The sequence below is a fragment of the Melozone crissalis genome, unplaced genomic scaffold, assembly GCF_028551555.1.
Source record: "Melozone crissalis strain CALT ecotype California unplaced genomic scaffold, PUWL_Pcris_2 ptg000367l_1, whole genome shotgun sequence".
NCBI classification, from domain to species: domain Eukaryota; kingdom Metazoa; phylum Chordata; class Aves; order Passeriformes; family Passerellidae; genus Melozone; species Melozone crissalis.
The window spans coordinates 77055-90000 of record NW_026536110.1 but is presented as its reverse complement, the minus strand read 5'-3'; the positions used below and the strand labels follow the sequence as shown (position 1 = coordinate 90000).

Sequence of the window (12946 nt, the reverse complement as noted above, 5' to 3'; positions counted from 1 at the left end):
AGCAGTTAATTACTTAGATCAATATCCATATTGGGAATGGGATATACCTAATTATGAATATGTATTTTTATTTTGGGTATTCAATACTTGTAGAGATAAAAGAACTCTGGAATCATCTGTAAATTGTGCTGTGTATTTGAGAAGTATCCTGAAATAAACATTTACTTTCTAACTTTAAACTGTCAGACAGTTTTGGATATCGGTGCTAGATCAATATCCATACTGGGAATGGGATGTACCAAAGTTATGAATGTGTATTTGTATTTTGTTTATTCAATACTTGTACAGATAAAAGAGCTCTGTAATCACCTGTAAATTAATACTTGTATAGATAAAAGGATTCTGTAATCACCTGTAAATTGCAGTGTGAATTTGGGAGTTATCCCGGCACGCTTGTCCATCACACTTGGATATCGGTACTAGACCAATATCCATAATTTTTAATAAATCAAAAGGACCAGATTCACACTGCCAAAGGACGGATCAGAGCTCTTCCCTCTGTGGGATTCTCCCCAGCCCCTCTCCACCTGCCGCTGTGGCCTCGCCGCTGTCGTGGTGGATGTTGGTGGCAGCCCTGACGGCCGATTTCACGGCCATGTCCATCCCGGCCTCGCCGCTATCGTGGTGGATGTTGCTGGCGGCCCTGACGGCCGATTTCACGGCCATGTCCATCCCGGCCTCGCCGCTATCGTGGTGGATGTTGCTGGCGGCCCTGACGGCCGATTTCACGGCCATGTCCATCCCGGCCTCGCCGCTATCGTGGTGGATGTTGCTGGCGGCCCTGACGGCCGATTTCACGGCCGTGTCCATCCCGGCCTCACCGCTGTCGTGGTGGATGTTGCTGGCGGCCCTGACGGCCGATTTCACGGCCGTGTCCATCCCGGCCTCGCCGCTGTCGTGGTGGATGTTGCTGGCGGCCCTGACGGCCGATTTCACGGCCGTGTCCATCCCGGCCTCGCCGCTGTCGTGGTGGATGTTGCTGGCGGCCCTGATGGCCGATTTCATGGCCGTGTCGATCCAGGCGTGTGGCTGTGCCGCGTGCTCCCCGGCGAAGTGCACCCGGCCCTCGTGGGCGAACAAGGCCTGCGAGTAATCCACAAACTGGTACGGCGTGAAGGCAGCAAAAGCGCCCAGGGCGTGCTGGTCCAGCTGCCACTTCTGGATCACGTGCTGGTCGCAGGTGTACTGCAGGTACTCCTTGCTCACCTGGTGGATGTCCGCCAGGTCTTGCAGCACCACGTCCAGGCACTTCTCGTCGGTGAGGGGCAGGAAGAACTCGGCGTCGTTGTTCCAGGTGTAGGAGGCCAGGATGACACCCACGCCGCTGGAGAAGTTGTGGCTGGGGTAGTAGATGAAGCGGGAGGGGTGGTCGGTGACCGAGTACCCCCCGCGGATCCCGTCCTTCTCCCAGAACCTCTCGGAGCAGGCCAGGATGATTTTGGTGCTGCTGGCGTAGTTGATGGAGCGCAGGGCGTGGGCCTTGGCGGGGGACAGCGGTGGCAGGAACTGGATGTGCCTGGTAGCTTTGGCGCTGGAAGTGACAAGGACATAATCTGCAGTGATGATGGTGGGGGACAGCGTGTCCGGAGCGCGGTAGAACACTCGGACTTTGTCGCCCTTCCTCATGATCTTCTCCACGGTGCAGTTGAACTGGATGATGTTGGGCAGCGCCTTGTGGAAGGCTTTGGGCAGCTGGTCAAACCCTCCGGTGATTTCATCAAAACTGGAAGGGGAGGAGAAGCGGGAGGTGTGGGAAGGACGGGGGGTTTAGGGAGTGTAAAAATAAAAACCTGAGCTCCTCTGGAGACACCAGCGGAGCTTGGGGGTCAGATTGAGCTGCGAGTGGCTCCTGTTTGGGATCACTCTGACATTTTCTGTTGTGGGGATGGGGTTGGGCTGCAGGGACAGTACTCACGTCTCCTCAGAGAAGATGTCAAAGTCCCACAGGGAGGCGAGGAAGGACAGATAAAACCCCGAGTCCTCGTTCAGCAAGTCACCGATCATCTCAACAGCTCCTCGGCTCAGCCCCCCGACCTTGGTCAAATATTCCTGGAGATCCCAGGAGGAGAGAGAGACACAGGTTGTTACCTCAGCTAGGGCTCCACTGGAGCTGTGCTGGCCCCTTTCTCAGCCTTTTATAAGCAGATCCAAAAGGTGACAGAGGAAGGGATTAGAGTGAGCAGGTGAATTATCAAGACCTGGTATTAAATTTATCCTCGAGCCCAAGCCCATTACCTTGGTGGAGAAGGAGTCGTGTTGAGCCAGATATTTCCTGCAATCAGTGGTCTGGAACTTCTTAAAAGCCTGGAGAAGAAACATTGATGTATTCACTGGAAAAGGATCCATTTCCAAAAGTGCTGCCCAAAATTCTCTCAGGATTTCAGGGCTTGGTAACCCTTGCAGCTTCTGTACATCAAATTTCAAGCAGCTGTGCCTCAGTGTGGCATTTTCTGCTCATCCAAGTGGACTCCTTCCAAGGGATTTCTTATGGACAAAGAGGGGTTTTGCAACCGTCTGTCCTTGTTTCTGAGCCTCTCTACTTTTGACCCCCAAAAGGACCCTGTTCTTCCCCAATTTATGGCCAAGTTTTCTCCAATTCATCTCATTGTTCAGGCGAGGGGACACCACGGGAAAACCTTGTACCTTGCTCAGGACCTCCCGGTAGAGCTGGACGGGGCTCTTGCCCCTCTCTGATGGCTTCACCGTGTAATTCAGGACATCAGGGTTCCTGTTGACCTCCTCAGCCCTGACCCGAGCACCCTTCAGGAAGTACCAGGTGTTGTTGTCCCTCTGGATGAAAGGATTCAGCTTCAGGTTGAACTGGCGGATGAATTCGCGGACCAGCCTGGAAAAAAGGGCGGAGTGAGGGCGCCGAAATCCAGCCACCAACCCCCCAGCTCTGCCACCAGAGCATTTTTTCCCCTTGGCACAAATCCTGAACCCCGGGGAAGCACTGGGGATGATTTTCATGATTTTCCCCCCAGACTGGGCTGGTCCCTCACCAGGCCATGGGGGTGGACACGGCCTCACCTGTGCTTGCCTGGCAGGCGCATGGCTCCCAGCTCCACGTACCAGTCCTGTCCCTTGGGCCGGTACGTCCGGATCCGCCCCCCGACCCAGCTGCTCCTTTCCAGAATGGTGACCTAGAAAAAATTGGATGGAGGCTGGAAGTGTTTGGGAAATGGCTTGTTTGAAGTGAAACTCCCTCAAAACCAGGTCCAGAGGGTGGGACAGATCCCCTTCAGATGGCAAATGAAGCACCTGTAGATCCAAACCCTTCTCTGCTGGCCAAGACGTCTCTGCCTACGGGGCAATTTCTCATTTCCCAATTCCTGGGTTGCATTTAGACACCAGCTCTGGTGAGAAGGTTCTTGTGGTGGTTCAGGGTTTTGGGGCTCTGAAATCAGCACCAATCTGTCCCCACGTGCGTTGCAAACCCTCTTTGAGACTCACAGGTGCCTTGGGATGGTTTGGAAACCCCTGGAATTTCCACTGCCCTAAAGACAGAACTTAAAGGACTTGTTTGATTCACAGGAACCAACATAGGGGAAATTACCGGAGACAAATCTCCTTCCCTTCCTTCAGGGGTTGAACCACTGCATTTCCTTTTCCCTGGAAGGCTTTTAGAGGAGGGAAATGAGCCTGGCAGACCCGTGCGGGATTCCCCACCTCGTGCCCGGCGTCGCGGAGCAGCTTGGCCGCCGTCAGCCCACCGATCCCAGCGCCCACCACGACCACGTGTGCCGGGTGGGCCGCGGGCTCCAGCCCATCCCGGGCGATCTGCAGCAGCTCCTCGTAGTCCTGATCGTGGAGACAATACTCGGGAAAGCACGGGAACCGCTGGGCGCTCAGCAGACCTGCCAGCAGGAGGATCTGGAAAACGGCTGGGGAGGGAAGAAGAGGAGGGAAGGCAAGAATGTGGTGTTGGCACAAACTTTGTTGGCATCCAAGACCTAAAAAGAGGAACTGGGGTGTTGTGAAACTCCTGGCTGGAGCAGGTCCACCGTGGAAGGCGTCAGGAGGTGTCAGTGAGGGCGATTCCCATTTTCTAGGAGAAATCAGCCCATAGATGATTTTTTAGTTCTCCCTATCCATACAGCTGTTGTGGTGAGTTCCCAGAATGATTCTGACCTTCTTACAATAAGACCCAAAGCTTTCAAGAACAGTAATTAGTGTCACTCATGTGAAAGAACTGAGGCACCTTGTTGTTACCAGTGACCCTTCCCATACCTGGGTAATTTGGGGAGTTTTTATGTGAAGGGTGGAGGGAAAAGACAGGATTGGGCAGATGGATCTGATGGGGACTTGCACAGACAGGAGAGCTGGAGATAAAATTTCACAGAAAGGTGGATGAATTGGAGGGATGAAGAGGTGCGGGATTTATCTTCTTTAAAATTCCCTAATTAAAATTTTCTACTTCATTTTAGAGAATTTTACTCTCCTTTAAAATCCCCTCCTTCTAAAAATCCCTCCCAATTTAAAATCCTCTCCTTTAAAATTACTGTGTCTTTGAGATGCCCACAGGGAGCAGCAAACAGACCTAAAATTACCATTTCCACCAGAACAGACACAAGGTTATTTAACATTTTCCCAGTGGAAGAAAATTTGGGCTGAGAACCAAACTCTGTCCCCTCCTGTCCCCCGTTCCCTCCTCTGCCCTCTGCCTTGGGATTTTCCTAGTTTTGGTTTCTGTTTTTCAAAATAATAAAGAGCAACTTTCATTTTCTTTTCCTTCTCCTGAGTGCTGCCAATCTTCTTCCAGGGAAAAACTAAAAAAGCTTTGGAAACCCTACTTTGGGTAATTTTTACTGCTTGAAAATGCCTGGGAATTCTGATTTTTTTTTTTTTTTTTTTTTTTTTTTTTTTTTTTTTTTTTTTTTTTCTGGAGTAGCCCCAGAACTGGGGTGGATCTGCCAGGAATCCACCTTGGAGCCTTTATCATCCAACATCTGAGGCAGGTGTTTCAACAGCCCCTCAAGCTGATCAAGACACCAACCACGAGTGTGAAAAATATTTAGGAAGAATTTGCTCCAGAAATCCTGTTAACAGTGGGATAAGGTTGGATTGACCTGGAAAAAAACCTATGGACCATTTGGGAGATCCTGTTTGGAGATCAGAGCAAATATCCTGGGACCAGCTCTTGGAGGTGTCACCTCCATCAGGTGGTCTTTTGGAAAGATGTGGAGCATCTCCACCTTCCATCAGGTGGTTTTTTTTGGGAAGATGTGCAGCATCTCCACCTTCCCAAAAGGAGATTTTTTTTGGGAAGGTGCCTGAACCTCCAGGTGACCATGGAACAGCCCAGCTGGAAAAAGGGAGACCTGGCAAAGAGATGGAACCCAAACACCAAACCCAGACAGCAAAGATGAAAGAAATCCAGGAAAAAGCCCACTGAGATCTCAGGATTTGAGGGGAAGAATCACTCACCAGTCCCAGTCATCGCTCCAGGAGGAAGATGAAGCCTCTGCTGAGATTGCAATTCATTTTATACCCCAGCTTAAGAGGGAAAAAAAAAAAAAAAGAAGTGACCTGGTGCTTCCAAAAAACCCTCTGCCAATCAGTGCAACCCGGAAGGGAGTGAAGTGTGATTTGTCATCAGAAGGGGAACCAGAAATTGAGCAGAGTCAATTTCCTCTGCTGGATTTTTTTTTTTTTTTCTGTCCCCCTTTAGTCTCTGGAGCAAAGTCAGCTGTCCAGTGCATGCTTTGGGGTGTACCATGTTTACCCAGACACTGTGGCCGCACCCTGCTCCTCCAGAGGCAGCAATTTCCCAGAAGGGAACAATTGGGTTTGGGTTTTTTTTCCTGGTATTGCACAAAGACCGCTGAAATCTGTTCAGCCATCAGGGGCAGCTTTCTGAACCCCGGGGAGACTTTCAAAATATGATTTCAGGGGTGAAAACGAGCATTTTTGGGGAAAATTCATCTGCTGGATGCTCTTAGGTGTTGGCAGTTTTGGCTTGATCTTGCCTCCATTATAACAGAGGAGGTGACGAATTGTTTGAGTGGGAAGGAGACTGTAAAGATCACCCAGAACTTCACTGAAATGGCAAAAACTGGGTATTTTTCCTAGAAATGAGACCAGTATTTTTCCAGAATATGGTGCCAAAGCACCATAAACTCATCTGAGGAACCATCTCTTTGTTCTTGGACCGAGAGCTCCTGCTTGGAGCTCTCACCATATTTTATCCTGTTCAATCACCACAAAACTGTGGGATTTCACTACATATGATCATAAAACATCTCAGGATGAAGGAACATTCAGTCAAACAAAATTTAGGAAGCATTTTGGAGGGTTTTGCCCAGAATTTTGCTCTTTGGTGGTTTGTGGGGGTATTTTTGTGGTTCCTGCAGGATTCCCAATGCCATGGTCTTGGTTGTGCTGGTTTGAAGGCAAACCAGCGGGGGAAATCAACCCCACACAAATCCCTTGTGAAAGATTTTAAGTCATAGTTACAATTTAATAGAAAAATCACAATAAATGCAACGAATACAGAAAATTGGCTTAAAACCACACAGTGAGAGCATAGCCTGGCCCCTTTGAGGCAGGGTGGCGGTCACAGTCTGGTTAAGCAGTAGTTTCAGGGCTGTTGAAGTGATGCTTGCAGTTTTATTAATTACTTGGTGTCCCAAGTCATTATGTTACAAGATTACATGTGTTCGAGATTGTGTGTGCTCAGATTCAGGAGGTACATCCCCCAGGGTGGGGAGGTTCACGATGGAACGATGTAGTCCTGTGAGTCACAGGATGTTTTTGGGGTCCTTGATGGTTTCTTGACTCCTTCCTGTGCTGTCTTCATTAAAATTGGGTGACAAACATTTTTGGGAAGTTTTCTTCTGAGAAAAACTGAAGGACTGAAGGTTTTTCTTGATTTTTTTTTTGTTTTGGAGCATGTCACCATTGAAGAAAATCCACCAGCTGGACTGGAAAAAAGTAAAAGTATCATTTTTTGGGTTTGGGTCTGGTTTTATGTTTTATGATTCATGATTTATGGTTTGCTGGTTGTTCCTCCGTGGGGTGTCAACACCAACTTCCAAAACCACACCTGGAAAAACAAATCCTGAGAGATTTGGGAATTACACGGTGAAACTGGCCCAGATGCATATTTCCAGGAAAGGCAGAGAGTTTGGAGTGAAGGCAGCTGATTTCAGATTGCCTTGATAAAACCTGGATTAACGCATGCCCCAGCAAGCTGCTTTGGGATCAACCTCAGTGACGGGGACATCATCATTTTCTGGGCATCAACAATCCACCAGTTGCAAAAGTTGTCCCTCCCATCTTCCTGCTGGCATCTGCTGATTCCCTGAAGGTTACGGGAAGGTGAGTTGCAGCCTGGCACCGGTTGCATCACGAGGCAGGGAATCAGAGGGTGGGAGAAGGGATGGGGATTTCTTTCCAAATCGCTCTTGCCTGGTTTTAAAGTTGGGGGAAAAAAAAGAAAAAAGAAAAAAAAAAGTGGAGTTTCATTCCACACGTTTTGTGGGGCATCATGAGCGTGTTGGAGGGCACCTGGAATGGTAGAGGGTGCTCTCCTGGGAGCGTTTCCCTGTGGAGATGAAAAGGGACTGAGATTATGTAAAGCACCAGGAGGGAAAACCCCGCGTGGATTTATTAATGAGGTAATTAGCCCTAATGAGTCTCTGGGCCGGCAGGCACAGGTTGGAGAGCCCTGGGCAGGTCCTGGTGAGGAAAGATGTGCTTTCAAAGCATTTACTTGTCCATCGTTTCCTGCTTGGCCAGAGGATTCCCTGGATACATCTGTCGCACGCAACACTTTTGGGACTGGGGGCATAATGAAAGAAATGAATGCAAGAAATGAACTCCTCCTCCCAGGGAGGAGTTTGTATTCGTGGGGTGGTGATAACCAGCTCACCTAGAGTTTTGAGGGGAGAAAAACCACTTATTTTCACCAGGAAAACACCATTAGGGCTATTTTTCCATGTGGAAAACATGAATTTCTTCCTGCCTGCTGAGAGAGGGGAACCAGCAGAGTCCCTTTTCTCACCTGGGAGGGGGGGGGGATCCCAGCAAAACCCTTCCCAACAAACGATCCATCCCTGCTCCTGCCATCCCAATTTTCCCGGCGGAGCTTCCCCAAACCCTCTGAGTACCAACCCGGGGGGACAAGGCGGGGGAAAGGGCAGGAGCAGGAGGGGCAGGGGGGCACCGCTCCCGCGCGTTCCCGCGGCTCCAAAGGGATTGTAGGAGGTTTGGGGATGGGTTTGGGACGGCGTTACCTCTAGAGGGCTCTGGCTGAGCGGAGCTGCTGCTCAGCCTCTCGTCTCTCCCTCCCGGATACCCGCTCGGCCTTCCGGAGCCGCGCTCGGCATCGCCTCCATTGTGTCCTGCTGGGGGAGGCTGTGGGGTGCAAGGGGGGCTCTGGGCATCGCCCCCTCCCTGCCTTGGAACGGAGGACGCTTTTGACGCGGAAAAACCCCGCGGAAGCCGGGGACAAAGGCAGGTAACGGGGAAGAGGAGGGACAGGGATGCGGGTCGGCTCCCAGCGGGGCCGGAGACGGCAGCGGGGGCTGTTCCTGGCTCCTTTGGGGAGGGGACAAGGGACAGGTAGGATGGAGAGGGAGGCCTGGGCTCCGCGGGGGTGGGGATGCTCCTGGATGCAGCCCCCAGCGCCCCGCCGCTGATTCCCGGGGAGCGGAGAGCCGGGAGGAAGAGGAGGATGCTGCGGGATGGGATCTGCCAGAACGGCGGGGGCAAAGCAGGACTCTCCTGCTCAGGGTTAGTCCTGGATGCAGGGGCTGTGAAAACCCAGCATTCCCGGAGGAGACTGCACGAAAAGGGTGAAATCTCGAGCGGGAAGCACTGTCTGTGTGTGGGGGGGGGGAGTTCCTCGATTTCAAGGGGTTTCTCCTCCCTGCAGGGGATTTTGGGGAGCCCCGAGGGAGGAACGTGCGTTGTTCCCTCTGCCATGGAGCCGTGGGTGCTGCTGGATCCGCGGCAGAAGGCTCTGTACCTCGACGTGATGCACGAGAGCTACGAGACCCTCATGTCCCTGGGTAAGGACCCCCCAAAAATCTCTTTCCTTGTTGTATGTCCCCCTGTCCTTCCTTTGCTTCAAGCAAAGCAGTTTGGGAAGAGGGGCTGAAGGATCTGGGCGAGTTTCCAGGGGGATTTCCCCAAGCCCCAGCCCTCTCCTTAATTATTTTTCTTCAGGAAAATGTTATTGATCTCTCCTAATTTAAATTGAAAATTCTGGGACTGGAGTGCCCCTTGGCATCTCCACATTTCCAGTTCAAACTGGGATCAGCTCCATGTTGGATGTCTTTTCCTCCTCCTTGGGAGAACAAGATTTTTAGGGGGAATCTTGTTGTTGCTCTATTGTTTTTAATCCTACCCTGCTCCAATCAGGGCCACGCCCTCCCCTTTTCCTCCTCCCTTTTCCCAGCAGCTCAGGGGCTGATGAGTGAAAAAGCGACAGTTTTAAGGAGAATCGTGGTGCTGCTACCATTATTTCGCCTCCCTCACGCTTTCACCTTTTCCTGCTTCTCCCTTTTCCCAGCAGCTCAGGGGCCGATGACTGAAAAAGCGAAAATTTTAAGGACAATCCTGTTGTTACTCCTTTATTCTAAATGCTGTTTCTCCCTTTTCCCAGCAGCTCAGGGGCTGGTGAGTGAAAAAGCAGTGGAGAGAGGAGCACCGGAGAGCAGTGCTGGGCACTCATCCCGCACCCTGGAGCGGGAGAAGCCCCTGGGCTCCCACCGGCGCAAAGCGAAGCGCCCAGACAAAGCCGTGCCCCTCAAACCCACCACGCTCCCCAAACTCGGCCGTGCCAAACCCCCGCGTGGACAAGGACCGGGCCGGGAGCGGCCGTTCGGCTGCGCCGACTGCGGGAAGAGCTTCCCGTGGGCCTCGCACCTGGAGCGGCACCGGCGGGTGCACACGGGCGAGCGGCCCTTCGGCTGCCCCGAGTGCGGCGAGACCTACAGCCAGAGCTCGCACCTGCGGCAGCATCGCCGCACCCACGCTGCCGGCGACCGCCCGCACAAGTGCGGCGACTGCGGGAAGCGCTTTGCTGCCGCCGCTGAGCTGGCAGCCCACGCCCGTGGCCACGCCGCCGACAAACCCCACAAGTGCGGCGACTGCGGGAAGGGCTTCGTGTGGGCCTCGCACCTGGAGCGGCACCGCCGTGTGCACACCGGCGAGAAGCCTTTCGGGTGTGCTGAGTGCGGCGAGGCGTTCAGCCAGGGCTCGCATCTGGCCAAGCACCGCCGCAGCCACGCCGGCGAGCGGCCGCACCGCTGCCCGGCCTGCGGGAAGACCTTCAGCCAGAGCTCGGACCTGGCGCGGCACCGCCGCACGCACCTGGGCAGGAGGCCGCTGCGCTGCGGCGACTGCGGGAAGCTGTTCCGGGCGGGGCCGGCGCTGGCACGGCACCAGCGGTGCCACAGCCGGGAGCACTCGCACCGCTGCGGCGACTGCGGGAAGGGCTTCGTGTGGGCCTCGCACCTGGAGCGGCACCGCCGCGTGCACACCGGCGAGCGGCCCTTCCCCTGCGGCAGCTGCGGCGAGCGCTTCACGCAGAAGGCGCATCTGCTGCAGCACCGCAAGACGCACTCGCCGGAGCGGCCCTACAAGTGCGGCGACTGTGGGAAGCGCTTCGGGGAAGCGCCGCTGTTCCTGGTGCACCAGCGTGGCCACACTGAGCACAAGAGCTACACCTGTGACGATTGTGGGAAGGGATTTGCCTGGGCGTCGCACCTGGAGCGGCACCGCCGCGTGCACACCGGGGAGAAGCCGTTCAAGTGTCCTGAGTGTGGCGAGGCGTTCAGCCAGGGGTCACATCTCGGCAAGCACCGCCGCAGCCACCTCCCCAAGGTTGCGGGGCCCTCACCCCTGGCCAGGACACGGCTCACTGGGGACACGCCTGGAGCTCGCAGCAGTGAGGAGCCCTAAGGACTAAGAGGCTCCTCGGTGTGATGGATGCAGAGAGACAGCTTCTCGGGAGGTTGCAGTTTATTGCAGCTCCGAGACACATGAAAAGTCTCTGTTTCGGCCCACAAAGAAGGAATTGAAGTTCTTCAGTTCTCAGTCTCAGAGTTGTTTATTGTATCTTATCTATAAAATTTTTATCCTGCCCAGCTGAGGTCTGCTCAGCAGGATAGTCAGAGGCACTCTGACTGCCCTCGGGGCAGTGTTATCTCTTTATACCACAAACTACGCATAACATGTTTACAATTACTTTCCAATACCTATCTCCTATGTTAGACAGTGAGTTTCTATTCTAAACCAATCTGTAAGTGCCAACATCACAGCAGAAGATGGAGGTAGAGAAGAAGAAGAAGAAGAAAGGCTGGACACTCCCAAGTCCCTCCATCTTGTCCCCAAAACCCCTATTCTAAAAACCCCAAAATCTACTTTTTCACCTAGTGATAATTTTATTAGTACATTACTTAAACTTCTGTGGCTTTCAGGCCTTCATGCAAAGCTGGTAATTTGCTCCATGGGTCATAATCAAACCCACAGGTGTTCTGGGCTGTGTGCCAGGGTCTCTGAGCCCCCTGGCAGGGGTCCCGGCTGCTCTGGACACCCAGAGGGATGCACTGAGTTCCGACAACAACTGAGGGAAAAACTTGTCTTGGACACCAAGTGACACTTGAAGGGCTCTGGGGTGGGTGACACTGCCCTGTCATGGCACAGGGTGGGATTTATCTGCCCTGGTGTCTCCCCACAGTGATGGGTGAATATTTGCACCTGCTACAGTTGAGACCCCAAAAAAGGGACAACCTGGGGGAGAAGGAGCTGATTCCCAAAGGAAACAGTGCTTGGCTCCATCAGGGAAGGGTGGGGGAATCAGGGCTGGTTCTGGTACAAAAATCCAGGGGTGTTGTGCTGCCAGCAGGTGGGAGAAGGGGATGGAGGGGATGAAGATACTCAGGATGAGCAGGAGGTGCTGGCACAGGGCAGGAATAAACTAGGAGTCCCACACCTCATGGACACGTGTCTCTTTGTTTACATAAGAACAAAAGGAAGGAAAGAAGGAATTAAAAACAAAGAAAAAAAGAAAAGGAAAAAAGGGAAGGAGCTGGGGGAAAGGGCAGAAGAGGGCTGCGCACAATGGCCGAGGCCCTCTGGCGGCAAGAGCTGCGAGTCAGGGTGGAAATTAAAAAAAACAAAACCACTTTGCTCGGGGGGGGGGGGAAATTGTTATTATTATTATTATTATTATTATTGTTGTTGTTGTTGTTATTATTTAGCCACAGGCAGCATTATGCAGTGTAGGGCAGTCAAATCAAGCTGTGGCAAGAGAATGAGGAGCTTAATATCGGAAATAAAATAAAATAAATAAAATAAAATAAAATAAAGCTGGAGATTCCCCCAGCTAGGATAAGTTTTCAGAGGGGGCAGGTGAATGCTGAATGATGAATAGAAGACATGGTCATAAATATTTTTTTTCTCTAATAACACTTTGGAAACCCTTTCTGAGGGCCTGGATACACAATAAAAGCAACTCCTGAGAAATATCACAGCAACATTTTGGGGAATTTGGTGTTATTGCCTCATTTGGCATCCTCAGAACGGCTCATAGAAGGGAATGGCTTGACTGAGTTCCGTTATCATGTTCTCCATCCTAAACCCAAAAAAATTCATTTTGGGGACAGAAATTATGCAATCAAATGTTTGAAGTGAGCAATCCAAGATTTTACAGCAAATCTGGGCCAAAATGCGGTTTTCTCCTCGCCCCCGTTCCGCAGGCCTTGCCCCCAGACTGGGCCCTGAGGGCCTGGCTGCCCTCACCCAAGATGGCGGCCGGGCCCTCAGGCCGCGGGCGCCATCTTGAGCCGGGCCGCGCGGGCGGCAATGGGGAGCGCGAGGCCGCCGCCATTTTCCCTCGCGCCCTGCCTGAAGCCGAGGCCGCCATTTCGGAAGAGGGCAGTTCCGCTCTGACCCCGAATTAAATTTTTAACCCCAATTTATTCCCGTTCCCCAC

General features: G+C 52.5%; 2 protein-coding genes across 3 annotated transcripts; one reads left to right on the top strand and one right to left on the bottom strand.

Annotated features, from left to right (window-relative positions):
• Positions 1 to 483: 483 nt before the first annotated feature.
• Positions 484 to 8928, bottom strand: IL4I1 (interleukin 4 induced 1). Its single transcript, XM_054294895.1, has 7 exons — positions 8238 to 8928; positions 3670 to 3884; positions 3031 to 3143; positions 2644 to 2845; positions 2236 to 2304; positions 1916 to 2049; positions 484 to 1723 (listed from the first exon to the last, which is right to left on the bottom strand). Exons 1-7 carry the CDS (start codon positions 8926 to 8928, stop codon positions 484 to 486), a joined length of 2664 nt encoding a protein of 887 aa, XP_054150870.1.
• Positions 8618 to 11044, top strand: LOC128950005 (zinc finger protein CKR1-like). Of its 2 annotated transcripts, none has more exons than XM_054294899.1 (3): positions 8618 to 8798; positions 8879 to 9014; positions 9614 to 11044. In XM_054294899.1, the coding sequence occupies exons 2-3, from the start codon at positions 8927 to 8929 to the stop codon at positions 10909 to 10911; spliced, it is 1386 nt and encodes a 461-aa protein (XP_054150874.1). In that variant the 5' UTR covers positions 8618 to 8798; positions 8879 to 8926; the 3' UTR covers positions 10912 to 11044. The 2 variants fall into 2 exon arrangements, with proteins under 2 accessions (XP_054150874.1, XP_054150873.1); XM_054294898.1 differs by having other exon boundaries at positions 9611 to 11044.
• Positions 11045 to 12946: the final 1902 nt, after the last annotated feature.

Bases quoted from the DNA above. Each gene is read 5' to 3' on its own strand.
- LOC128950005 (XM_054294898.1), top strand. From the start codon at position 8,927: ATGGAGCCGTGGGTGCTGCTGGATCCGCGGCAGAAGGCTCTGTACCTC. The intron at 9,015-9,610 runs GTAAGGACCCCC...CCCTTTTCCCAG, and splicing joins CGAGACCCTCATGTCCCTGG to CAGCTCAGGGGCTGGTGAGT.
- IL4I1 (XM_054294895.1), bottom strand. From the start codon at position 8,928: ATGGCAGAGGGAACAACGCACGTTCCTCCCTCGGGGCTCCCCAAAATC. The intron at 3,885-8,237 runs GTAACGCCGTCC...TTCCCTCCCCAG, and splicing joins TCAGCCAGAGCCCTCTAGAG to CCGTTTTCCAGATCCTCCTG. The intron at 3,144-3,669 runs GTGGGGAATCCC...AATTTTTTCTAG, and splicing joins TCCGCGACGCCGGGCACGAG to GTCACCATTCTGGAAAGGAG.